General features: G+C 41.2%; 3 protein-coding genes and 1 long non-coding RNA gene across 8 annotated transcripts in view; 1 reads left to right on the top strand and 3 right to left on the bottom strand.

Annotated features, from left to right (window-relative positions):
• Positions 1-9,293, bottom strand: part of SNX14 (sorting nexin 14) — a 50,421-nt gene extending 41,128 nt beyond the window's left edge. For both annotated transcript variants that reach the window (XM_069851220.1, XM_069851221.1), the window contains exons 1-5: positions 9,136-9,293; positions 8,931-9,051; positions 7,336-7,412; positions 7,145-7,223; positions 504-547 (exon numbers count right to left, since the gene is read on the bottom strand). In XM_069851220.1, coding sequence (XP_069707321.1) covers positions 504-547; positions 7,145-7,223; positions 7,336-7,412; positions 8,931-9,051; positions 9,136-9,275 — 461 coding nt within the window. In that variant the 5' untranslated portion in view covers positions 9,276-9,293. The remainder of the gene's footprint in view (positions 1-503; positions 548-7,144; positions 7,224-7,335; positions 7,413-8,930; positions 9,052-9,135) is intronic.
• SMIM8 (small integral membrane protein 8) overlaps positions 1-27,874 on the top strand; it is a 723,388-nt gene that overhangs the window by 250,994 nt on the left and 444,520 nt on the right. The window lies entirely within an intron of this gene.
• On the bottom strand, positions 11,931-19,720 carry LOC138717626 (uncharacterized). The gene is made up of 3 exons (XR_011336917.1): positions 19,341-19,720; positions 17,879-17,994; positions 11,931-12,408 (listed from the first exon to the last, which is right to left on the bottom strand). It is a non-coding gene; the product is annotated as an uncharacterized lncRNA (long non-coding RNA).
• Positions 26,208-27,874, bottom strand: part of SYNCRIP (synaptotagmin binding cytoplasmic RNA interacting protein) — a 25,586-nt gene continuing 23,919 nt past the window's right edge. For all 4 annotated transcript variants that reach the window (XM_069851260.1, XM_069851261.1, XM_069851263.1 and 1 more), the window contains exon 12: positions 26,208-27,874. This exon is cut by the window's right edge. The gene's annotated coding sequence lies outside the window, so the exon portion shown is untranslated.

The raw sequence follows: 27,874 nt of genomic DNA, 5'->3' as shown, positions 1-27,874 counted from the left end.
CCACTCAAAGCCTTAAAACTCAGCAAATAACCAGATGCTGTGCAAGAAGGTGGCCACAAAGCATTCAAAATGCCTTTTCTATATTAATTGAAAGCAGAATTTTTGTTTTTAAAAAATTGTAAAGTATTTTTTAAGCAATATACAAGATCAGTATGCCTCTAATCTGTAAATAAATTTCTTGGGGTCTTCAAGCTTTTACACAGGCTTTAATCAAGTCTTATGTACTGCCAAGAGTTGTTAGAAAATTACCATATAAAAATTAATAACTGAAAAGTGCTTTTAGAATGCAATGCAAATTTTAGAACCACCTCTATCACGCCTAGATTATTAAAAGATCTGCTCTATCCTGCCAAGAGACAATAAAATATGAAACTAGCTCTTAAAAGTACATTTTATATTTAATTAAAGAAACAGAAATGTTTATTTTCAGGTGACTATTCCTTAAACAGTCTGACAAACATTTATGATATTCAAAAATAGTAGCTTTTAGGTAAAGTTCATACCTGTACCATGGATAAATAAAGTTTTCCAGCACCAACTCAAGCACCTGTGCAGAACAAAGACAACCATATTACAAAGTAAACAGCTTCCTATAAATCCTTGTAAGAAAAGTTAAAAATACAAACACCTTCCAAAATACATAGAACATAATTCATAAAACTTTTTAATGTACAACTGTGTACATTGTGATCCTGTTATGAGATCAATCATTTTGCATAATAATCAGTACTTTGGGCCAACAGCAACAAACCAGTGGTTTAATCAGGCATCAACATCAAATAGCTGCCACTAGTATGATCCCCAACGTGCAGCACAGCGCGATGGTCACTCTGTTAAAGGAATGCTATGAGAAATGCAATCTTACCTCAAACAGCCCTTCCCTAATTTTTCAGATCAGCCTCTGTTCCTTTCTCACGTACTGTGGAGTCTCCCACAGGCACTGCTACCCATCCTACGTTTATAAACACCTCTGACCCTTTTTATTCAAACCTCCACCTTTTTCGACTCTCTCCCACCCTCCAAGTGGAACAGTTGATCCTGTATGCTCATCACTCACAAAGAATGCAAAAGAAGAATCCTAAAAAGCAATTCCTAGGAAAGTCATTCCCCTTTCTCCACACTCTGCACCACAGCTTTCAAAGCCTGCCTTTTGGTCCAGCCACCTCCTGAAGCCCCAACAAAACTACTTCCCGAAGTCCTTGTCCTACACGTATCCTCATGGCCTCCTCTCTGCTGTTCCTAGCCCCCGTATATCCCATATACACAGATATCTGTAGGAGAATCTTTACCACCTTTTCCATCAAACCTGCTCCTCACAGGCTAAGTCCGTGGTTGCCTTCTCCATGCAAGAAAACATGGCTTAATCAGGAAGAACTTATGCCTTTGCAGCCATGTAATCAGCACACCCTGGTCCAGCTTGGCTTTCAATGTCACAGCAGGAAGGGAGCAGGGGAGGTGACAAGTCTCTGTTGAACCAAGAGTCTGCCACCACCGCATAGACAAGGTGTGCTGCTAGCCAGACCGCAGCTTTGGCACCTCTCCTTTACACTCACACAGAAGTTTCAAGTAGCTGGCGTAGTCCTTGAACCATGAAAACTGAAAGGACAAGGAAACACCAAACAGTGCCTAAAAGGAGAAGAAACTTTATTGAGATTTCTCCTCCTCTTCTATGACCCCAAGATACACTCCACGCTACCTGCTCCTGTTGCAGCCCATCCCTCAGCTGGAATCACTGCTGGAGAGATCGGCTTGGGCTCAGCAGCATCAGTGCTGATAGGGGTAGCGTGTTGCTATGTGAAGCTGCTGTGCCAGATTCTACAGAAGGGAAGGTTCTGCAAAAGAAGTCACTGTGTTCAAAGGAAAATGTAAAATCTGTTTGAAAGGAAAGCTGAATGTAACAGCTGATACATAAGTGTCATTTATGAGAATAAGTATTACTCTTCTCACAAGATTTGCTGCTTCACTCATTCACAGCATGCAAATGCAAGAGTTCAAGACTTGCTAAATTTACACTATCTTTAGGGCACTCCATGTCTCTGCTCCACTCATGATTATAAAAGCTGGCTCAGTAAAATGCACACCACAGCCTTTTTAATTTCTTTCAATTCTTCAGATTTGAGCAGCTGATGAATATTCTTTTTCTGTCTTAACTGCTAAGAATATCGCCCACTCAGATTTTATAAGGTACCCTTTCTTTTGCAATTGTTGCATTTTACTGATTTTCCTCCTTTTGCTTTTAAAGGTGAAGGAAAGATTTTATTCCTTCATCCTCTCTTCAAAGGGATGTTTTCCAGTTTAGGATAACTTTAGCTGTCTGTGCTGTGCACAATACAAAGTTATCAATGTCTTTTTTCCTACTTCTATGTGTTATAGCAGTAATAGATCTTGAAATTGTAATATGAACATGTATTGATGATGGATGCGTAAGCTAAACATCGTGCCCCACCCCCAAATCATACTTCTATTAAAAGCAGGGTGGAAGAATAGGCCAGAAAAGATCAAGAAATCCCAGAAAATCTCACATGAAAGTTAATCTTCAGACAACAGGAGGTGTGGTGCTTAGTTTCTGGCTGACATTAAACCACGCCAGGGGGTTTTATAGTAATGATTCCACAGGACTATGCCAGGCAGATAATCCACTTGCCAAAAACCCAGAGGCACTATGCACAGAGACAGACAACTAACTCAAAATACAACTGAAGTCCACACATCACTGGTCCCGATATTGGAGGTCAACACATTCTACTAGAACTCAAGTTCCCTGTATAGCCCTCATCCTAGAACGCAGTCCCCATATGCACATTTACTAAACACACAGCATGGCACAGGCAGTCACATATGATGCTCCATTGCATCAGGGCGCTGTAGTGAAGCTAAGAGAGAGCTACAATGTGAAATCATCCATTTTGCAAAATACAAGCACTCAAGGAATAATAGGCCATTGACTGGCAGCAACTGGGGTTCCAGACATACAGTCCCTGCAGTTTTCCCATTGGACTCCATGAGCCCCGAGACTCTACCAGTGAGATTCTGTAAGCCAGAAAAAAACCTGTCACATCATCCAATGCACTTTGGCAAAGCACTGGGAAAGCAGGACATGTGTACCCCCTTCCATCCTAGCAACACCAACAATATTACTCAAGCTCAATTGCTCACACTACACATACATGACAACAGAGGAAATGGGACACCTCAAAGAACGACAGCTAATGATAAGCAATTTCCTTTCCTGTAATGTTTTATTCTCTGGTTTGAAATACAAATGATGAGTCATTTGTTCTAAAGCCTACCTACTTTTCAAGCATTTTGCAAAATGAGTGGTTCTACTATGTGTTTTGAATTGGAAACAGACTACAAGTGTAAAACCAAATGCAACAGGTAGCAACATAAGCAGCAGCTGAAGAAAAAAACAAATAAATTACTTTCTAACATGCTTTGCAACACTGCAAGGTGGTCAGTTTATCATTGCTGAGACATGCTTTCTGTGGAATGCGACACAACAGACCTCAGTTGACAGGAGGAGGAACTGTAGAGCTGAGCAAAGAATTATTTGGTACCAGGTCAGAACTACCAGGTTGTATTAGATTGAAAAGAGCAAGGATTTGATAAAAGACAACCTGAAAAGCCTTAAAAGATGGTACAATGAGATAGCTAAGACCACTTCCTGAGGGCAGAACAAATAATTCCCAGTAAGGAAGCATTCAGGCCACTGTGCCACTACAAGATTTCAGGACTGGCAAGGAGCGGGTTCACACAATAACTGGTTTCTTGTCATGCATTTGTCCATTTCTTACTTTTATAAAAAAAAAAACCACCCAGAAAGAACACATAAAATCCTGGTCCCATAATCAAGTAAAGAAACTGAATATTTAAGAACTAAGGAAAAATTTGTGAGATTAACAGACAGCATCTTGATCCACCAAGGCACTTCTTTCATGATGCTGATTAAGAGAGGCTGAGCAGCATTTCACAGATTTGACTTGCAATCATCCTTTACATAGCAAACGATTGTAGGGAAAGAGTAGAGTTAATTAACTGAAAAATATAATTAAATTCTCCTTTATACAGTCTGTATACAGTCTGAACTCAAATGGAACTGACCAACAGATCTCATACCCTAATTCAAAAAGGAAGAAAACACTGCAGAAACTAACATAAAGCACAAAGAATTAGAAACTGGAAACAAAATTATACTTAGGTCACTGGACTATTTTTTGCACATGATATCAAACTATCCAACAAACTATCAAATTATCAAATATTGATAGATGCATGGCTGAGGCAATTTAGAGTTCAACTACCACAATAAACATAAATGAAGGGAGGAGGAAAGTCCAACCACAGGTTGTTCTAATTGTTCTAAACCATATACAGCAGCTAGATAACCAAAACAAGTCTGCAAAAGATTAAGAATTTGTGAAGTGAGAAAACCTGTCATTGCAATCCAAGAGGAAAATCTTGGGATGTCTTCTGATTCGAGTGTGCGTTGAATTATTCTGTAAGCATTTGGAAACACAAACCTAAAGACTTATATAACTGATTCAAATTGGAAACATTTTGAAATTACAATATTGCCAAAATTCTTCAACCTGCAAAGGAAGAACTGGAAAAACTAATCCATAATAAAAAAATTCCATAATTATTGAAAAGTCTGCATTTCAGAAGCAGCCTGCACTCTGCACTCCTTCAGAACCTCATTAATCTTAATTCAGTTCTTGCTGTATCAGCTTCCCGCTATTGCATGACTAACCCACAAAAGACAATAGGAGCAGTTTCTCCTTCCAGCCCGAAGCAGGCTATCCAATTCCAAGCACACATTACAGGCTGCATCCCCATAGCAGATGGTCAAGGGCAATACAGTGTGGGCAGAACCCCTACTACCTTCATAACCAGCACAGAAGAGCTGCAATGGGGAACAAAGCAATGAGATTTCTCCTTACAAATAGTACCCTATACAGATGAAAATGGTGCTTCAAGCAGACTGCTTGCTTAGCTCCATCAAAGAGCTGCTCCAAGAAGGCACAGAGCTTCGTTGCTCTTCTCTGGACTCAACATCCTTCTTGTGGTGAGGGGCCCAGAACTGAACACAGGATTCGAGGAGCGGTCTCACCAGTGCCGAGTACAGAGGGAGAAGAACCTCCCTGGACCTGCTGGTCACGCCGTTTCTGATCCAAGCCAAGATGCCATTGGCCTTCTTGGCCACCCGGGCACACTGCTGGCTCATGTTCAGTCACTGTCAACCAACACCCCCCAGGTCCCTCTCCTCCAGGCAGCTCTCCAGCCAGACTTCTCCTAGTCTGTAGCACTGCACAGGGTTGTTGTGCCCCAAGTGCAGGACCCGGCATTTGGCCTTGTTAAACCTCATGCCGCTGGACTCTGCCCAGCGGTCCAGCCTGTTCAGATCCCTTTGCAGAGCCTCCCGACCCTCCAGCAGATCAACACTTCCACCCAGCTTAGTGTCGTCCGCAAACTTGCTAAGGGTGCACTCGATGCCTTCATCCAGGTCATTGATAAAGACATTGAACAGGGCTGGACCCAGCACTGAGCCCTGGGGAACCCCACTTGTCACTGGCCTCCAGCTGGATTTCACACCATTTCCCACCACTCTCTGGGCCCGGCCATCCAACCAGTTTTCCACCCAGGAGAGTGTGCGCCTGCCCAGGCCAGAGGCTGACAGTTTCTCAAGCAGAATGCTGTGAGAAACTGTGTCAAAGGCTTTACTGAAGTCCAGGAAGACCACATCCACAGCCTTTCCCTCGTCCAGCAGCCGAGTCACTTTGTCATAGAAGGCGATCAGGTTAGTCTGGCAAGACCTGCCTTTTGTGAACCCATGTTGACTGGGCCTGATCACCCGGTTCTCTTGCATGTGCTTCATGATAGCACTCAAGATCACCTGCTCCATGACTTTCCCTGGCACTGAGGTCAGACTGACAGGCCTGTAGTTCCCTGGATCCTCCCTGCAACCCTTCTTGTAGATGGGCACAACATCAGCCAGCCTCCAGCCCAGTGGAACTTCCCCAGTCTTCCAGGACTGTTGGAAGATGATGGAAAGGGGTTTGGCCAGCACATCCGCCAGCTCCTTCAATACCCTTGGATGAATCCCATCTGGCCCCATAGACTTGTGGGTGTCTAGTCGGGCTAGCAAGGCTCTGACCACCTCCTCTTGGATCATGGGAGCCTCATTTTGCTCCTCTGGCTCCTGGGTTTGTACACAGATGGAACAACTTCCTTTACAATTAAAGACTGAGGCAAAGAAGGCATTAAGTACCTCAGCCTTTTCCTCATCCCCTGTCACTGTTGTTCCTTCTGTGTCCAATAGGGACTGTATGGTCTCCCTAGTCCTCCTTTTATTATTTACATATTTATAGAAAGATTTTTTGTTATCTTTCACAGACTTTGCCAATCTGATTTCCAGTTGAGCCTTAGCCCTTCTGATTTTTTCTCTACACAATCTCACTTCCCTCCTGTAGTCCACCCAAGAGGCCTGTCCCCTCTTCCAGAGCCCATAAACATTTCTCTTCTTCTTGATATCGCTCAAGATCTCTCTGTTCAAGCAAGCTGCTTTTTTCCATTGCCGGCTTTTTTTTTTTCCATTGCTGACTTTGCCAACTAGCCTTCTGAAGAGTTCAAAGTCTGCTCTGCAGACCCCCATTAAACAACAGGTATTTATGCTATTGCTCTTTGAGTGAATCCACTAAGTTCTTCTTCAGACAGATTTTGTACAACTCTATCTCATGATTTTAAAGAGCTACCATCACCTTTTCATCTTCATTATACAAATTTTGTAGCTGGAGCAAATCATCACTTAACCTCCACTTCAGCAAACTAAGGAAGCTAAAATTCTTACCGTTTTGAGAATCAAACACATCCAATTATAACTGTTCTTTCCCATATACCTTGTTTTATATGAATTTTTCTTCTACATTCTAGGCACACAGAACAGGAAGAGTCACACCTGCGCTAGCAAGTGGGCCTTCTCACCTCTCTGTTCCCAGCAGGTAATCTTTCAATTTGTCTTTTACAGGAGCAAGTTAACATACACGGGGAAGTACATCTGAACTACCTACTGAACCAGAACTAATAGGTCTAGGAAGATAATAGAAACTCACTGAACTTCAACACGCTAAAGAAACGAAGCAATTACCTCCGAGAGTGATGCATCAACCTTGGAAGGCACTTTCAGATCCAGCCATGGCTGGTAGTTTTCTAGAAGCAAAGTAGGTCTGTAGGAGAGCACGGAAAAGTCAATGTAACAATATTTAATTGAAAGTTTCCTACTGTTACACAAAAAATGTAAGAAATAGTAAGCTTACCAGTGCCATGTATTTAATTTACCTGTGCCTCTTGCACTTGACCTTGCCACACACAGCACAACTGTGACCGTGGGGAAACAGCTCCGGCAATTCTAATTGCTAAGAGAAGATATTTGGACAAGTTTACATCCATCACAACGCTGATTCTCTTAACATACTGATATATCAATGCATTTCCTTTTACAGTATAAAATTACAGAGAACTGAAAAGCATAAAGACAAAGGTATTCTCCCAGCAGGAAAATAAGATAACAAGGCATAGTATGAGAAACAGGTGAGAGTCGAATAGAAAAACAGCTCCCACTAAAACCAAGTTTGAGGAGACAGATGCCCTTTCACATCTCAAGTCATCTTCCCGTACATCAATTGAACTACTAACAGACCAGGTAGTTTCTACAAAGCCTGTCTTATTCATACCCTTGAATGACTGTAACTATAACATCTTTAGTCCTATGAAATTCTAAACTAAACCATTTTAAGTTAGAAAACAGCAATTTCCTTTGTGATTTTTTTTTTCTTTGAAATGCAGTATCACTTAAAGAAGTTTGACTACAATCAGCAAAGCAGACTTAGCACTGGCTTGCCAGAAGAAGAACATCTTTAGAAAAGCATTGATAAAAGTGAATATGATGAGATAATTTTTTGGCTACTTGTTACTCAAATGCCAAAAGTAAAAAATGAGCAAAGCAGAAACTAACATCCGTGAACTTTCCCTACAGCCAGCTTTAGCAGCATATACAGATTTGATCGGACTATGCACAAATATACAAAGAATTCAAAGTCTTAATCATTACGTGTTTTATAAAATCACAAAGGCTGGATAAGAACCCCAAGATCATCCAGTCCAGCCATGTACCGATACTGGTACAGAGCAGTGGGTATGAGCTATACTTGGTACTGAAAATGACAGCAAATAAACTCTCTAGGACTCATTCTGGAGTTTTAGAAAGCGAGCATCCTCTACCAGCCTGGACAACGTAAAGGAGTGATCTCCATCAGTTGTGTGCAACAAGAAAAAAGCTGGTTACAGAATGTATTTCCCACTTAGATGCACATGTTTAAATCTTCCCAAAAATCTTATCCATATTTTATTACTTTCCAAGGAATAATTTTAATGTTATTATGAACTTACTAACAGCCAAATCTCTTGCTCATTTGGAGCCGGCTCCAGCTCTGCGTGACCACGCATTTGAGACTGTGAGCAGAAATGATTAGAGAAGCAGAAAAATCTGTTCAGCACAGATCATACTTCACGCATCGTTATCTCCGAAGAATTAACAGCGTGTAGAAAAACACTGTTTTAAAGAACACACGCTATCAGAGAGACATTCTGTCTAAATCTCAAAAAGTACAGTTACTGGGATGAAACTGAACTCTGCGTTAGCTTAAATCAAAAATATTCCGCTTTTTGTAATGGTAGCTACTTCTCACATCATACTGACACCCAGTACTTTTTGATAGGAATGGTTGGACTCGATGATCCAGTGGGTCTTTTCCAATCTAGTGATTCTACGATTCTACTTCCAAAAGCAGGTGGAATTCCACGAGAACTGGTAGCGATAGGTGGCGGGTAGCATGATTTAAGGAGAGCACCAGCACGTCAGCAGACGAATTTACCTTGGGTTTGTATTTTATTGTAAAAAGAATATTGGGCAGGAGGGAGTCCGGTCCCAAGGAGCAGTAGAAGGTGATGACTCCGGCCACGAACGACCATAAGATCATCAGAACGTGGAGATACCTCGGGAAGGAAGCAGGGAGGAGGCGTTACCGCCGGTGCCGCGCCCGCCCCGCCCCGCCGCGGCGCTCCCGGTGGCGGTTTTACCGGTTGAGGAGGAGGGTGGCGGCTCCGAGCCCCAGGAGGAGACAGCAGGAGAGCGGGTACTGGCGGCAGGCCTCCCGCACGGCCCCGGCGCCCCTCGCCCTCTGCCGCAGCCGCAGCGCGGCCGCCCGCACCCACCCCATGGCCGCCCGCGCCGCTTCCGGGACCGGGACAGCGGCCGTCACGTGACACGCGCCCCCGCGTCACGTGAGACTCCGCGCAACATCACGTGACACGTCCCACCTTCACGTGATCGGAGGGGGCAGCGCTGGGGCCGGTGGGAGGGAAAGAGCTTGGAGGGCGGGCCCAGCCCCTGCCCTGCCCGAACAGCGAGGGAGTCACATGTAATCACTAGACTGGAAAAGACCGCTTGGATCATCAAGTCCAACCATTCCTATCAAACACTAAACCATGCCCCTCAGCACCTCGTCCACTCGTCTTTAAAACACCTCCAGGGAAGGTGACTCAACCACCTCCCTGGGCAGCCTCTGACAGTGCCCAGTCACCCTTTCTGTGAAAATTTTTTTCCTCATACCCAGTCTGAACCTCCCCTAGCACAGCCTTAGGCCATTCCCTCTTGTCCTGTCCCCTGTCACTTGGGAGGCCAGCTCCCTCCTCTCCACAACCTCCTTTCAGGTAGTTGTAGAGAGCAATGAGGTCACCCCTCAGCCTCCTCCAGGCTAAACAACCCCAGCTCTCTCAGCCGCTCCTCATAAGGCCTGTTCTCCAGCCCTTTCACCAGCTTCGTTGCTCTTCTCTGGACTCTCTCCAGAGCCTCAACATCCTTCTTGTGGTGAGGGGCCCAGAACTGAACACAGGATTCGAGGAGCGGTCTCACCAGTGCCGAGTACAGAGGGAGAAGAACCTCCCTGGACCTGCTGGTCACGCCGTTTCTGATCCAAGCCAAGATGCCATTGGCCTTCTTGGCCACCTGGGCACACTGCTGGCTCGTGTTCAGTCGGCTGTCAAACAACATGAATGAATTAGCTTAAGCAATAATAAGAATCAAATCTTGGCCAGCTTGCAGTTAGAAAGAATGTGATTGTAACAGGAGTTTAGCTTGTTAACTAGTTGAAACAAGAAACAAATCAAGTACTGAAAGGACAGGCCCATTGCAGGAACAAAGGACTGACCTGAGCTCACCAAGAGGACAGGATGTGGAAGGAGATAAGATAAAGACCATCAGAGGCTTCTGAAGACACAAAGAAACAGTGATGCGCATACAAGAGTGGGTGATAAACTGATTATCAGTTCCAGGAAAAACAATGGACATGTAACATATTTCCGGGAATCTGTATCAATGTTTATCCAGTATAAAAGTCATGTAAACAGTCTCAACACATTAGGTGGATTACCCCATGTGTCCCCTGGCATCGTTTATTAAAGGAATACCTGCTTAATAATCAAATTGGCATTGGCTATTGAGTTTGGCTTTTCACCAGCATCACACTGTTCATTCTTTGAATAATAATCTTCTGTATAATAGTCTTCTGTAATCAGAGGCATCTTCTCTAATCACCTCTGCAGTCTCCCTCTCTGAGGCAAGGTCAGGCAGAGCTGGCTCCAAAGCTCCAAATTAGCAAGAGTCTTGACTATTGTGAAGTTTCATAATAACATTAAAATTAGTCCTGTGAAAGTAATAGAATGCCTGTAAGATTTCTGGGAAAATGTATCCATATGCAAGCAAATGGGAAATACATTCTCTAACCAGCTCTTGTCTCACTGCACACAACTGATGGAACTCGCTCCCTCATGTTGCCCAGGCTGATAAAGGATGCTGGCTTTCTAACACTTCAGAATGAGTCTTAAAAGTTTATTTGCTGGCATTTTCGGTATCAAAACCACATCCTTAAGCACTTCATCTGCCCCTTTTTTAATACCTCCAGGGATGGTGACTGAACCATCTCCCTGGGCAGCCTCTGCCAGTGCCCTTTTGGTGAAGGAATCTTTCCTGATATCCATCTGAATGTCCCCTGGTGCACCTTGAGACCATTCCCTCTCATGCTATTGCCTGTCCCTTGGGAGAAGAGACCAACACACGCCTCCCCCCACCCACCATTCAGATGGTTGCAGACAGCTCCCAGGTCAGCAGCTCTCAGTGGGATCCTAAGGAGCAGGCAGCTCCAAGATCCTGCCAGCAGCCCTCGGTGGGATCTTAGGGAGCAGGCAGCTCCAAGGAGATCCTGCCAGCAGCCCTCAGTGGGATCTTGGGGAGCAGGCAGCTCCAAGGAGATCCTGCCAGCAGCCCTCGGTGGGATCTTGGGGAGCAGGCAGCTCCAAGGAGATCCTTCTAGCAGCCCTCAGTGGGATCTTAGGGAGCAGGCAGCTCCAAGAAGATCCTGCCAGCAGCTCTCGGTGGGATCTTGAGGAGCAGGCAGCTCCAAGAAGATCCTGCCAGCAGCCCTCGGTGGGATCTTAGGGAGCAGGCAGCTCCAAGAAGATCCTGCCAGTAGCATCTTGGTCAGATATTTGGGAGCAGGCAGCTCCTGTGGAGATCCTGCCAGCAGCCCCTCTGGCGACACACTCGTGTGGCATTTCCAGTGCTGCTGGGGGACAGGCTGTGCTGAGCCCTGTAAATAGAAGATCTCTGGTGACAGAAAGCTTACCTAGTTATAAATACATATGTTCGGGGCAACAGGGGCTCCCAGAAACTGCCACATCTGATTAAATGCTCTATATTTAGATGATGACTAAACTAAATCATTTAGTGACTGGGACAAACACCTCTCAAAACTTCATAATTGCTTGTATAGAAGAAGAACTGGGTAGGAAATGTAACAGATCCTCCATAACATAAGTACACAAGGTTAAGACACTGAAAATACACTAATTCTGGAATGTAGTTTATTGCTAGTGAGAACAGTTTAAAGCCAGCTTCACATGAATAACTACCTTCAGACACAGCACGAGCCACAAGCTGACAAACTGCTTGAATGCTTTCTCTGCAGTTACTCAGTCTTACCAAGCTCAGAGTTAACGTGTAAATTAGACACTACTGGATACTGGAAGATCAGTTCAATGGACAAAAGAAAATGCTTAAACAACTTCTGGGAAATCTCACTAACAGAGGGACTTCCAAGTTGCAAATAGAAAAAAGGCCTGTTCAAAAAGTGCCTGCTTTTTTGAGTTGTTTTGCAAAATTGCCATTGCCTTTTATATTCATCTGCACTAGCCTCACACAGGCATATTTGAGCAAAGGGCATGTGAGTGCATATGAAATAATTTTGTTCAGAAGAGTCGCGTTTACATCTATTCAGTGAAAGCCCTGCAACAACACTGCTGAGGAAAAGTCAGTATTTGGAAGGTAAGTCAATATCTAGAAATCAAAAGCTGGAAACAGCTTTCATAATCTTTGCTCAGAAGCTTTGTCATTTTATGCAACGCTTCCCGTGACCTCTAGAGTAGGTGAAACGCTGTGGTTTGACTTCAGCATGTTGACCTTTCTCAGAGAGCTTGGCAAAAGCCCAGAGTCAGCTTGAATTTCTTTAAGAGCGTCTGCACAGTATCATTTCGTGTCAGTCCACATGTTTTCTATTAGAGAAAAACCAAACAAATAAGGTGCATACATACAGCCACTCTCCATACAGTCTACCCAGTGAAATAAATTTTCCTCAGAAGATGCATTTTTTTTTAACTACCCGCTTACTTAACCTCAGCTTTACTGCTTACTTAGTAATTAATTTTGCAATGTTTTCAACAAGGACTAACTTTTTAAAATCTGGAATTCTCAACAAAGCATCACATACCTGTACCATAGCAAGTGACTTGCCCAGCTGATCAGGAGGAACAGAAGACAAACTTCTGCTTCCATTTGTGTTCTTTACCCTAGGTAAAGTTTCTTTAACCCATAGCTTCATTGTTTAGGGTTATGTTTATTTAGTGTAAAACTGCCACATTCACATTTGGCATTAATTGTACCTTATAATATGAGAAGATGTGCGATTTCCTTCAATTCACAGAATTTACATCAGCTGCACAGACAGTACAGCAACCTGCTCTATCTCATCTTGCTCCGAGACAGCAACAGTAGCATTGCCCATCACCCTCTGTAACCCTTGCCCACTCGGATTATTCTGCTATGCTGAAGGACATGGCTGAGGTGTTTTCCAACAAAATAAAACATGAAAGAACAAAAGTGAAATACTGACAACACCAAGCTTCTCAAAATTCTGTTGATCTTGTGTGATAAATAAGAATTTTATAGAATCATAGAATAGTCTGGGTTGTAAGGGACCTTAAAGATCATCCAGTTCCAACCCCCCTGCCATGGACAGGGACACCTCCCACTATATCAGGCTGCCCAAGGCCCCATCCAACCTGGCCTTGAACACCTCCAGGGATGGGACAGCCACAGCTTCCCTGGGCAACCAGTTCCAGTGCCTCACCACACTCATGGTGAAGAAATTCCTCCTCATGTTTTGTCTAAAATCTTCCCCTCTCCATTTTATACCCATTGTCCTCCATCCTATCACTACAAGCCTTTGCAAACAGTCCCTCCCCAGCTTCCTTGTAGCCCCTTCAGGTACTAGAAGGTCGCTATAACATCTCCTCAGAGCCTTCTCTTCTCCAGGCTGAAGTTATCTTTTTTCTCTCTTCACATAAGTTCTTAGGAATATTCCCTGGCTAAGTGGAGAACTGAAGGGGAAACAATGCACCTGGAGAAAAGCTCTGAAGCAACATCATCGGGAACAGGTTATTCTGGAAAGCTAGATTTTATTTTACTATTAAGAATGTAAAAAGATCTTTCACTGATAATACAAGTTGTCTTACAGAGTCAGTTCTCCATATTTTTTTTATATAAAAGTCTGTAATTTTAGTATTCAAAAATATAATACTGTAGATTTTCCACATAACTTAAAATACAAAGCTACATTTGTACACTGAATAATATCAGTTATAAGACTCAGATTCTATTTAACCAAGTACCTTTTTTTAGCTTAAAAACTTCCTTGTTTTAATAAGCCAGACAGTGAACTGTAATACACAGATTCTCATCAGCTGACTGTATTTAATTTATTCTGCAAGCCTGCTTTTACTCTTTTCAAGGCCTTACATATTTATCTTTCTCAGGGATACTGTTGTCCAGGCTAACTTACATAAAGTAATCCTTCATATCTACCCAATGAGGAATTAATTTTCCTTTATAAGTAATTCCCCACTGGTCCCTCATCATTTTTGTGGATCCCTTCCAGAATTTCTATTCTTCTATTTAGAAGGTTTCATATTAAATTTAACTTCAGCCATTTAGCAGAAAACTTTAGAAAACTTCCATTTAAAATATTTAGCAAATAGCTAAGCTTAAATGAAATAGTGAAACTGCAGTTAGTGACTCAGGTATCGTTAGGTTTGGGTTCAGTGGTTTTGGTTTTTTCAAGATACTGTAAAATACAATGCAAATAGAAGACCTGGAAATACCCATCAGCTTGGATTTAGGACTGAAGCCTTGAAGTCACTGACTGCCACCAGGCAAAGTAAAGACTTTCAGGGGCACAGGGACTTCAGGGGACAGGCAAAGTAAAGGCACAGGGACTACGCTGGTAAGGAAATTCAAGTAAAAGAACTCGCTTCAAATGACACAATTTCCAATGGGTCAGTTTAGTATGCCAAATAGGAACGATGCTGGGCAAACTAGAGAGGTGCTGAGGAGCACGGAACATCTTGGAATTCTACTGGGACAAGCAAGGTCCATTTGGGAAAATGTACTTTTGGAAGAAGGCGGGGGGGGCGGGGAAGGCAATGTGCTCGTGGCAGTTTTGCTCTAAGAAACTTGTAACTCTCTAGGAGAAAATAAAAGGGGTCAAAGCAGAACTTTACATATACAGAGCTCTTCTTCAAATTGTTTACATGAAAAGGATTTTGCTGAATGTGGGTTTTTGCAGATCAAATACCAGAATGAATTTAGATACTACAGATGAAAATAATTTGTTCCATCGTAAACTAGAGTTTATGGGACATTAAAGGAGAAGGATACAGAGCAGAAAGTTGCAAGGGAGGTGTAGAAGATGACTACAGACAGTAAAAAAGAAGAGACCTGCAAAATTTCAAAAAAAGAAACCCCAAGGCAACACAGCAAAAAACACCATTAAGAAATACACATAAAGAGAGGCACTAGGCCTGTATAGAAGACATTGGAAAAATGCTTAACAAAAGGAATATTAGGCTTGTGGCAACAACAGGCAATGATATGTCTATTGAAATTTTACATCAGTTCATGTGAACAAAAGATAAGCTCTCTGGATATGCACCATAATCGAGTATTAAGTGAGGCAGCTGAACTGGGATGTGCAGGGAGATCCAGGAAACATAATTCCTTCCAAAAACCTAGGCTGATCCAGGAGGAATGGAAAAAAAAACCCAAACGTAGCTGGATGTTAAGAATTTGTAAGAAAGAGTTTGTGCAAGAAATGACACTAGAATTCACATTCAGGCTATCAAATTAGAATCACAGAATAACCAGGTTGGAAGAGACCCACCGGATCATCAAGTCCAACCATTCCTATCAAACACTAAACCACGTCCCTCAGCACCTCGTCCACCTGTGCCTTAATGCAGCTCATAACCCCCCACACACCTCCTCCACCAAAGTTTCAAGCTGCTTCCTGAACAGCCATGAACTTGAACATCCACAAAAAAATGTGCAGCAAGGAGCTCCACCACTTATTTACATTTGTGAGTGAAGATACAGCTCTCCTAACATTCATGTGTTTTATTGAGTCTTTTATAAATAGAGATGGTGAAAAATCATTTTCTACTCAACACAACTGCTGTTTGTCATTTTACCAAAATAATTTGGCCACCCATGCAAACTAACTTTTCCAAAATGAAGATTCCAGCTCTGGTGAATTGTTCTTCACATGACAGCACTTTTGTACTTTTCATCATCTTTGTTGCTTTCCCTGTCCTTTTCTAACTCTATCATCTCCTCTGTTTTATAGTGCTGGAGTAGGGACAGACTGCAACAGGGGGAACAAAAACTATTCAACATAGCATTCAAAGTGATTTTTATTAGCACAACTAGTACCTTTGTAAATTGTTCCTTAACTATTTTTTTTTACCCCACTTTAGTGTATTTTAATGTTTCAGCCTATGAAGATTTATCTTTTTTTCCTCATTAGGACATAACTAGTTTTTGATGTATTCTTTTTTTTTTTCCATTTTAAGAGCAAGATGGCAAAAAAAATTCCCCACCTAAAGTCTTTAGATACTCAGGAAGTTCCAATCAACATGCAAATTTGTCAAAATTTGGAAAAAGCCTAATTATAACTAAAGGTTGCTGTCTCTGCTGATAATGATCATGTAAACGCAGAGGCAGTGGTAAAATCTGGGGATTGCTTTAGAGACTGGCAAGCTGGTATCCCGAAGCCCATTGCTTCAGCTTCTGTGGATACAGCAGTAGATGCCCGGAGTGTTTTCACCAGGTCAGAATTCCATAGAGGTACTTTTAGTTTGAGCAACCAGTTTCTCCGACAACATGATGTACGTAAAAGTAGTGTAGGGTAAGAGTTAAGCAACATTGATTATCACCCTTGAAAAGTTATTTCTGCTTCAGTTAAATCTTTCATCAAACACTTCACAAGATTGTTACGGAATTAGTACAGAATTAGTACAGAAGGGGCTACAGGAAAGCTGAGGAGGGACTTTTTACAAAGGCTTGTAGTGATAGGGGTAGGGGCAATGGGTATAAACTGGAGAGGGGCAGATTCAGACTAGACATAAGGAGGAATTTCTTCACCATGAGAGTGGTTGAGACACTGGACCAGGTTGCCCAGAGAAGGTGTTCATTGAGAGTTTGCGTTACCATTATGAAAACATAGTGGAGGAAGGCAGCAGAGATTACTCGCTACATGAATCCAGCTTGCACCATCCCTGGAGGCTGGATGCCCCATTCCTGGAGGTGTTCAGGGCCAGGCTGGCTGGGGCCTTTGGCAGCCTGAACTAGTGGGAGGTGTCCTTGCCCACAGCAGGGGGATTGGAACTGGATGATCGTTAAAGTACTTTCCAACCCAAACTATTCTATGATTCTACAATATCATTTTGTTTAACATTTGTTGGCTGAGGATGCAGGCAATGAATTCAATATTTTCCTCCATATAAATGAAGTACAACAAAAAAATGAGGCATTTTCAGAACAGTTAAAGAAAGTAAAAAGCAATAGGATATAAATGTTATGTTTCCCTAGCAGGAATATTGAATATATGACAATAGCAAAAAAAAGCCCCTCTGATTTATGCTAAAAGGCAGAATACACAAGATGATGCTGAAGGAGGTTGAACAGAGGACTGTTCCTCCTCATGCATAAGAATGAGCTTTGAGGCTTTTTGAAAACAACTTTTTGAAGCATATGGTCAGCTTGCCTCTGTTACTTATTTTGTGGTATAACATGAGCATATAGCTCCATGGTAAACCACCACTACAAGAGGAATACAATGACTTTGATGAAAGAATTTAATAAATGGGGCTCAGTATCAAGCTCTGAAAGGCCAAGCTTCTTTACAGCTCATAGCTGATCAGTGTTGTCTTTATCAGACAGCTGCCCCAAATTCCTGAAGGTATACTAAACCCTTTTTTCTGCCCCAAATGCTGGCATTTTTAATAGAAGAGTGGTTTATTGCATACCACTTCTCTAGCACTAGCATTAATGGTGCTTCTGTAGAATCAAACAATCCCTCTGTGGGCCTATAGGCAGACATACCTTGACAGGACAGAAAGCCACCATCTCTCAGAAAAGTAAAGAACAGTTACTTACGATTCCTCCAGATGTTCTGCAAATGCAATTCCTGGTTATGGTGCACGATTTTCCCTAAAGTGTCCCTTGTGGAGGGAAGAGTGCATGCTTAGGCAGGTAAAAGGACTTTGAGCTGTCTGGAAAAGGGACAAACTGTGAAATCAAGACACAAGGACTATCTGGAAGTCTTGGCTCATTTCTGCACAATTCCATTATTTGATGTTTTGCTTTGATTTTATTTTCTGTTTTATTTAAGTTTATTTTAGGACTAGCATCCTAGCTAGGAAATGCATTGGAGCGAGTAAGGTCTGATATTTTATGGGGGACTATTATTAACACTCAATATTACTCCAAAACTTCCTAAATCCATTTCCAACTTGTGACTGAATGACTTGCTACTATATAAGCTACCTGGCTTATCATTGTTGTTCTACAGAAGTAGGAAAGAATTGGTTTAAAATGCTAAGAACAATGTTTTTCCTCTTTCACAGATACGTACTTATTTTAAAGTAATATACTAATAAGGGAGCAATTTAATATTAAAGTCACCTTTCCATATTTCATATTAAACTGTAAGGAATAACATTTTCTTCCCCTCAAGAGGCTGTGAGTTCTCTAGTCTAATCCCAAGTTTGGGATATTTTCTATAGGTCTGATCCACAGTATTTTCCCCCCACCCGGAGTTCAAAGGGAAGGGGCATGGTTTAGTGTTTGATAGGAATGGTTGGACTCGATGATCCAGTGGGTCTCTTCCAACCTGGTTATTTTATGATTCTATGACTGAGGTCTTTGGTTTGGGATTTGAACAGATGCATCTAAGATAGTTCATAGCACCACACATGCAACTGGGGGCCCTCAGACCGACCTCAATTTGGGGTCACAGTGCAGTTCAGATGCAAGAGAGAAGAAAATTTTGCTTTTTTTCCCTAAGAAAGTAGAATTTGTTTTGGAAGATATCAAAATGGATAAAGGATAATGGATAAAGAAGGTTCCTAGCAGCCCATACAGAAGTCTCACAATCACTATTTATCTAGGACAAACAGTAAGTTCTCCACTGATCACCACTCAGCTTGGATGTGATAAACTGTAGATCAGGTGCTAGCCTATCACCACACTGTGGTATACTGTCTACATCCAGTGTGTTCCTGGGATATATTATGGTCAGGAAACTTAGAATACCAGTCAGTCTCAATTCTGAAACACTCATATATCTCGTCTCCTGGACCACAACTGTAGGGACCAGTGCCAAGACGTGCTCCGCTCTCCCATTTTCCTGTTCAGTCATTTGTAACAGCTGGAGAAGCTAAGCTACCTATACAGTAATGACTCTTCTTACCTGAAGCCCAAGGGCAATATTTCAGAGCCAGCACAAAAATAAAGAACAAAATTGAAATTGTGGATTATCTGGAAGAGCAGTTTTGGCAGTGAGGAGACATGGAGTTACTCCATTTAGTCCAAGCTGTTTTAGTTCAAAGCTGCTCACCTGAATTTCACCAAGAACTTAGAACATGCACCAATCTCCATTGGGTGCTCAGTTCACATTACTTCTACAGTCAGGAACACTCCCTTCTCTCACCGAATCTTCAGGGATGCTGCTCGCCTGCAGAGAAAATGACAACTTTTCCCCACTGAAAGCTGTCTGTGAAAACAAATGCTTCTGTATATCCTGACTGCTGATGTGAACAAGATAGAAAGCATCACCTATACTCGATCCTCTCTTAACTCAGTGAAACCACCCAGGCAAACTAAAAATCTAGCAAATGTATTCTACCATACCACATTCCTCCTTTAGCTTTCTCCTACCTTATGATCTGATACAGGCTTCTGCATGTGACAGCCTTAGAATAAAATTCCTTCTATTCATTAGCGTATTTTTTTGGATTAAGCGCTAGCCTAGACTTGAGGAAACTGAACATCTTCAGACGAAGTTCAGCAACCTTCACAGTCGCTCTGAACTCTCTCTGATCTCAAGGTCTTGAATGTCTGTTTCCAAGCACACAAAGACCACCTCCAGCGTGGAATACACCTGTCTGAGCTTCCTGCATCATCAGGTCTTTAACAAAAAGTCCCGGCCTGATGCCAAGAAACAATCAGCCACTTCTCTCTCAGAACACCAGGCTTGTATTGCACACTTTTCCAGAAAAAAAAAATGCAACTCTGTACAGGAAGCTGGTGTACTTGAGAGTTCTTTGCCTGAATCTGAAATCTGCAAAGGGGCTGCTGAGCTGGCACTAATTCACCCCAGCTTTCCAAGTAGAACAGCCATTCTCACTTTGTCCCCTGCATTAAGAGACATTCAAATCAAAACTCTACATGCATACTTTGCTCTGCACACCCTCAAGCATCATGCAGTTGGCATCATCAGGCTCTATTAAAAACTTTTTATCTCAATTACCCTAACTTTTGTCCACCCTTTAAGTGATTATTAAAGGCAATGAGCGGCAAACATCATAACAGTAAAGAGAAATAAATACCTCTTCACATATACTGAAAACGGGGTCCATCTTTGCAACACGTACCACAGTCAAAACTTCCTTCCCAGGGGCTGAGACTATTAGTTCGTCGTGTCAGATGGCAGGTTTACAAAGAGCAACCTGCCTCTCAGAAAAGGACATCTGAAATGGCAGCATTAAGCACAGTAGGTTTTTTTCCCCACCATTTTTATATTTTGCTGTGTTCAAAGCCTCCTCCCTTACAGGGATACTTCTAGAAAATTTTCTTCTGAAATTTCTACCAAGACAGAGTGGCCCTAATAATTATGGCAACCAGAACAGAATCTTCTTACCTTCTGACATGCAATCCAAGGACCCTGTGTCTGCTTTCAACCTGATGTTTGAATCTGGACAAGATCCATCACCTGATATTCCCTTCACACCACGCTGTGGCTGCTAGATGGTGCCTGACTTAGAGGGTTCCTGCCTTTCACAGAGGGACAGACTGATCAATAGCAGAAAGATCCTACAAAGCTGTAACACAGCTAAATGAGGTTGTTCTCTGTTGTGGTTTGCTGGGTTGTTTCCTTGGCTGTTTTGCCTTATAACTCTAGACTACAAACTTCCCGTAGTGTAGTTCAGGAATTGCCTCGTGCCCACAGGTAGATGATTTCTTTTCCCAGCTGTTCCATCACCTTAGGTTTTCTCAGGGGAAAACAAGTACATGTTTTGTTAAAAGCTCTCCTAAGTGGGAAGTATTTGTTATTCCATCACTCCTAGGTCAACATTTTAAATAGAAGACAAATATACTCCCTTTGTATTCCTCTGAAGAACTTCCATGGTTGTCATCACTGCTTTAGAAAAAGAAAAGGTATTTACAGAAAACCTTGTAAATTTTCCTTTTCAGAGAGACACTTCTTGCCCTTTGAGATGTCAATCAAAACCCATCTGTTCTATTTTAAATTGAACGTTAAACAGAATTTTACTTTACTTGTGAAACCTAAGATCTGATCTCCCTACAAAATTTTTAACATGATTGAGACAGAAGTTCCAAGATTGTCATATTCATCTTACTTGCCCAATACCTACAAAGTTTTCATGTATTAGAAGTAGAAAAAGGTTGCTTCAAGAGGACTTAGAAATTTGAGAACTGCTCAGGACAAGAGGGAATGGCCTCAAGCTCCGCCAGGGGAGATTTAGGCTGGACATGAGGAAAAAATTCTTCACAGAAAGGGTCGTTCAGTCACCTTCCCTGGAGGTGTTTAAGGCACGGGTGGATGAGGTGCTAAGGGGCATGGTTTAGTGTTTGATAGGAATGGTTGGACTGGATGATCCAGTGGGTCTCTTCCAACCTGGTTATTCTATGATTCTACAATTCAAATATGCATGACTGCCTATTGTTCTTCCAGAGACTACAAAAATCCAAGTGGATCATCACCTGTCTGCAGCTATACTGGAGTTACTGTCCTACTCTACTTACTAACTCCACAGTGAAGCTACAGAAGAATTTTAGCTTAGTACCAAATGATCTGCTTTAGCACAGGTCATCACTGAAGGTAGTTTGAGCTAACCTTGCTGAGATGCGAACCACTACCTGATTTATCTCAATGCCATTTGCACCCGTGTGGCAAGTACACCGCAACGCACCTCAAAGGGCATGACAAACTGAGAGGCTTCGCTCGCTAGAAATATTAAACTGAGGGCAATAAACAGTGAAAGTTTAGACGCTGCTATTAAGAAAACAAACCTCTACTTTCTATTAGAAATCTGTACTGATTTCAAGAAAAGACCATCTGCCTCAAAGAAGCAAATACTGGGTGTGAGACTTACAGATCAGTTTATGCCATACAACTACGGAGTTTGTTTTCTTGGAGAGAAGCACGACCATCTCAATGGCTCCAAACATCAAGAAACCAAACTTATTTCAGATTAGCATATCATTATCAAAAAGAGCCATTTATTACTCCATTCCCAGTGTAAGATCAGTTCGATGCAAAAACAATTTGCAAGCACCACACAAACAAGAAAGTTACTTTAAATCAAACGGACTTAAGATTTTCCAGATTCTTCTCAATTTTAATTGGAAGATGGACCTCACTGGAGTTAATCCTGTGATGGGATTTTTTTTTTTTTTTAAAGAATTCTCTTAAGAGTTTGCATTAGCATTATGAAAACATAGTGAAGGAAGGCAGCAGATTACTTGCTACACAAACCCAGCTTCCCCCATCCTTGGAGGCTGGATGCCCCATCCCTGGAGGTGTTCAAGGCCAGGCTGGATGGGGCCTTGGGCAGCCTGATCTAGTGAGAGGTGTCCCTGCCCATGGCACGGGGGTTGGAATCTCCAAGGTCCCTTCCAACCCTAACTATTCTATGATTCCACCATAATCACTGCTGATGTTTAAAGCCTCCTAAAGCTTGTGGTACATTCAGGATTTCCAGTGAGAGAAGTTATGAAATCCCACTCCCTTCCCCTGCTTTATATTCTAGTCTTCCATTAGCATGAAACCCGTAGCATATTTCTTCATTTGCAAATTTTGACACATTTCAACAAACCAAGTACCATGTTTTTCTTCAAAGTAGCTTTTGAGCATCCCACTGGTTCAAAAGCAAGTGTAGATTCAAAAGCGAGTATAAAATAAGGCATTTCTGTAGAAGTGCAGGTAATTGGAATGGAGAACAGTTTCACTAGACTAGTTTAAACCAAAGTTACATACTGGTCACTTGGTGAAAATACTGCTCTCATATACATCAGTGATTGTCACTGGAGGTTTGCCTTCTACTAAAAAATATCAATTTGAGCACATACACAAACCTGATATATTCTGTTGAAAACTCTGGATGGGAAACAGGTTAACTTGTTAGAAGAACTGTTTGCACTGAAGAAAAAAGGTTTTACTGCGCAATCTGATGGAAGCCTTTACCTACAGTCTGAAACAGGAAAAAATAGCCACTTCAGCTTTTCCAGATACAGGGACTAGGTAGTTTTCTCTGTCATCTCATGCTGTAGTATTAAAGATTAAAATCGCCTTCCAATTATGATGCATATGCATTATGGAACTATTAATTGTAATATATTTTAGACTAGCTCTAACCAGTGTTTTCCAATACAAAGCTTGGTTCTTAAGTGTGCTGAAACTGCACCTTAAGAAAAGCCCTAATTTACTAATGGGCTATCTATCTATAAAATTGCCTTTGCTGAATTCTCAGAGGAAGCTTTTTAATCCCAAATTAACTACATTTAAGGATGTAGTTTTTAAATAACAACTGCTGGTGACAGGAATTAGGTGCATTCTTCGTTCCACTGAAGAGAAAAAAAAAATGTGAAAAATAGCAGAGCAACACTGAAAATGCTACACTTGGAATGAGCTCCATACAACATACGTTCAGTTCCTGGCTTTCAATGACTGACTGTGTTCATGGGAAATCCCGTAAACTAGTCTGATTGCTAACCCACCAGTTTAAAAAATACACACAGAACGATCTCCGAAGCATTTTAGAGCTTTTTAGATCTGAAGTATTTAACATTAAACAGTATCAGACTACACTCAATAGATTTGCGCTCAACATTCACTTAGCACTGAAATGGACACGCTAAAATTGAAGAGCTAAACCCCAGAGCCTCCCTCATACCCACAGATGAGAAGTCAATTAAACACTCTACTGAAGTTGTTTTAGGTACTGCAAGTCATTTAAGTACCAGAGTGTCCGTTTTTTACTTACCATTATCTTCTGTGCAGTCAAACGGCATAGGCTATTCTACTGGCCGCGTAACAGAACTAAGAATGCATTTCGTGACTTCCTTAGTGCAAAGAAAATAAGTGGTAAGGTTCAATGGCTTTTTGACGTACTAGTGACCAAAACAGGTAAAGCTGTATCACCACACTAACTGTGCAGAGATAGCAAACTGTCACCATAAATCAGCCAAATACATCATTCTCAGGTTAGAGGGAGTCCAGATTTGACACTGCAAGTTTTAGCTAAGACTGTCCAAAAGTGTTGGCTTTGGAGCAGACACTCTGATGAACTTCAGGAATAAAACAACTCTTGGAACTGAAATCTATTTTGTGATTCAAACTTTCAACTAGTCAAACTGTATTTACTATGTGTTTTCTAGACTGCCTGGATGTCTGACCATCTAAAACAGCTTTTGTGAAGACAGGTTTAAATAATCAATGTAACCCAGTTTCCAGATGAGCTCAGATGTTCAACAGCCACTTAAGAGCTGGCCACATAAAAATATGTATGTTTGTAGAAACAAACAGTAACCAGTAAGCAAGGAAAATATATCAATACATGAGACAATCACTCCTCTCTCCAAATTCCAAGTAAACTAACAAGCTGTTCCTAGGTATTTTTCAACCAATCTATTTGTAACAACCCAGGCAAAGAAGCGCTATTTAAAAATCACTGTTTCATCCTGTGGATTTTATAACACACAAGTGTTGACCACATGACTATGTGGATTAACAGAGCTTCTAGGAAGCTTTATGTTTGTTTACAGTCAGTGGCTGTAAGGTAATAACAATTACCTCCCCCTCCCACTATCCATATTAGGGTACCTTCAGCTCTACTTCCTCTCCTGTCACCACATACCATTTTTATCTGACAAAGTAAATGACAAGTACAATCTGGTGTTTCCTCTGACCAACTAATGCAACTAGCCAGACCCAGCCAAGAGGTGTCATGTGCTGGTGCTGGAATTATTTCAGCAAGACACTTGGCAAAGACAGAGTTTTAAGTCCATCATATCCAGTCACAAAGTTTGGGTTCATTAGCTTCAGGCTATGAACACAAACTCAAGCTCCTACTTCACCGATTTCAGTTCTCAGGACACAACTCTGTAAAGTTAATTGCCTATGTCCAAATCTTGCTACTCCATTTTAAACAATTAACATTTCCCACTAAGTCTTCAGCAATACAAATGAGGGAATAACAGCCTTAATTCTGTGGAATCTATCAATTTCACCTCACTCTTTTCAGAAAGTGTTATGTGTTTATGTCATGTCACTTTTCAAAACAAACAAAAAGCATAGTCTCCCCTCACTGATGCATGGAACCGTCAAAATAGCTGCTAGGCTGAACAGAGGAATCAAGCCTCTGAAGAACTACCAAAGGCCTAGGGAAAAATAAGTTGGAGCCATGAAAAACATTTCTATGCTGAAACATTAAGTTGGGAATCCTGTCTTCAGAGGAGGTTAAGTTATTTTAGACTATGTCACACCCCTCACTCCAAAGAAGAACAGAAATAGTATTCCTTACTTTAGATTTTAAGACACTATTTAGGTAAGAGTTGTATAATGCAGAAATTCAGAAAGTGGTCTCAGTATCTCTAGTAACAGCCCTCCTCCAAACACTGAAACCACAAACTTAGGTTCTGGGCAGTAACAAATCTCCTTTAAAAGCTAACAACCACCAAAAAAACAAAAACCAAACAAACCCCACAGCTGTATGTTCTACATGAAATCCTTCAAGCAAAAATGACTATTAAAACAGGAGCATACTTTAAAAAACTGTGTATTGGAGTGTTTATAAACCAGAAGTGTTAAGCAGCAGCCGCAGTTTCCAATTTCTTATTAAAATCAACTAGGCTTCAAATTTAGGAACACATTACAAACCAATGTGAAACTATGCTAGCTTATACTCAAACCTTTGCAGGTGTCTCAGTAAAGAAAGCCTCTTATAAGAATAAACAGAGGCAGCATAATACATTACTTGAACACTTGCCTTCAACATGCCAAAACGAACTGTGTTACATGTCCATTTGTCACAAAGCACCCTGTATGAGATGCATTATTGCTGTAGAACATTTCAAGTTTACCAACACCCAAGTGCAACCCATCTGATGTTGTATATATGCACTTGCCCATTCTCACCAGTAGTTCCACTTAATAATGAGCGTTTTTCTTTACACAATCAAATTTAAAGCCTTGAAAATAACATTTTTTGATTTTAGTTCTTTTCCACAATATAAATCACCACATGCAATTTAGGTTTCTCATCGTTTTGCTAAAAAACTGCACCAATATCAGAACAGTGCAAATCATATTTAATTTTAAAAGTTATAATGGCTTGAGTTCATAATTAGAGGGAACACTGTCAAGATCTTGATATTTTGCTCACTCACCATTGCTTGCATTCCATTAAAAACAAACGCTTCCCTGTTAATTTCGCCTTTTTTTTTTAAAAAAAACTTTTTAAAATAGTCCCCAATGCTTTTATCTGAGCTGAAATTAAGGATATGATCCACAATTTCAACACATGTAGCGCCTCAACAGCAATGTTTTTAGGTACTTCCATCAGCTGCTGGAATTCCATAAATATATTATCTTCCCCCAACATTTTTCCAGACTAAGACCCAGTCACTAGCACTTGTGATCCCACAAGTGTTTTAAGTTTTTCAGCAATGGAGAGATTTCAAAACTAGATAAAATGAGGACTTTCCCTCTCCTTAAGCCCCCAGTATATTCATTTCATAGCAAGTTCAAAAGCGGCTTCCACATCTTGACAGTGTTCCTTATAAAACCATATGACAGTAAAAGTGCCAGTAGGCATGGCAACCTCTTTGAAGGGAGCATTTAAACTCCTTGGCACTGGGAATGCCAGCACCAAGGATTACATTGAAATTCAAAATTATAGTTAAGGCTACAATTAGCAAACCCACTTTCCGTAAGCCTAAAACTCTATCACTAGATTTGAAAAATTCAGAAGCTAATGCAACTGTATAATTTTATGCTTAAATTTGAGGAAAAAGTTACTTTTTCTTTAGCAAGGGCAGTATATGAAACTGTGGTAGCAAACGTCTCTTATGCATTGACTACTCATTTCATCATCATTCACTTACTTTGTCTTAAAGTTCAAAACTGGCAAGGCACATTTACATATTCCAATGAATACTTGACAATTTTAAATTACACTTCATGTCCCAGCTATCCCAGTAATTGACATACAACATACTAAAATGGTTTATTAAGGTAACAAAAAAAAAAAAAAATCAATTAATGTGAAACATACAGGCTATTGGCAACCACTATTCTAAAAATTATGTAAATACAAGTAAACATACTGAAATGTGTGCGATTCTAATTTTTTAACCAGAAGATCTCTGTACTAACACACATTTATATTAATGACACATAAAAAAAATAAAAACTTTATTACAAAAATAAGTTACACTCGCCTCCAGCTTACAGTATAAAACAATTTTATTTGCAGGAATGCAAAATGATTGTTTGCCATGAGCATTTTCAACATATGACATGTCTAATTTTGTTAAGATTTGCATTTACTGGGGGAACTGGTGTGTATAAAACCTTAATTAGGTATAAGCTTCAATTTTCATTGTGGTGCCTATGGGTATGTAGTATAACTGCAGTATCCCTTTGGGCAGGGGGTTAAGGGAAGCTCTTTATACCAAGTCCAAAGTAAGTCATAATTTTATCTATCTTTTACCTACATGAAGTTGGACTTGGCAAGGTTCTTCTGTTTTTGTTTTGTTTTTTTTAAGGGTGGTTCAATAGAGGATGCTTCACCACTGAACACTCACTGTCATCAAGGTGCTTTAGAAAATTAAAAACATAGCACAAAT

Source organism: Phaenicophaeus curvirostris, chromosome 2 (genome assembly GCF_032191515.1).
Source record: "Phaenicophaeus curvirostris isolate KB17595 chromosome 2, BPBGC_Pcur_1.0, whole genome shotgun sequence".
Lineage (NCBI taxonomy): Eukaryota > Metazoa > Chordata > Aves > Cuculiformes > Cuculidae > Phaenicophaeus > Phaenicophaeus curvirostris.
This window is presented reverse-complemented; position numbering and strand designations above follow the sequence as displayed.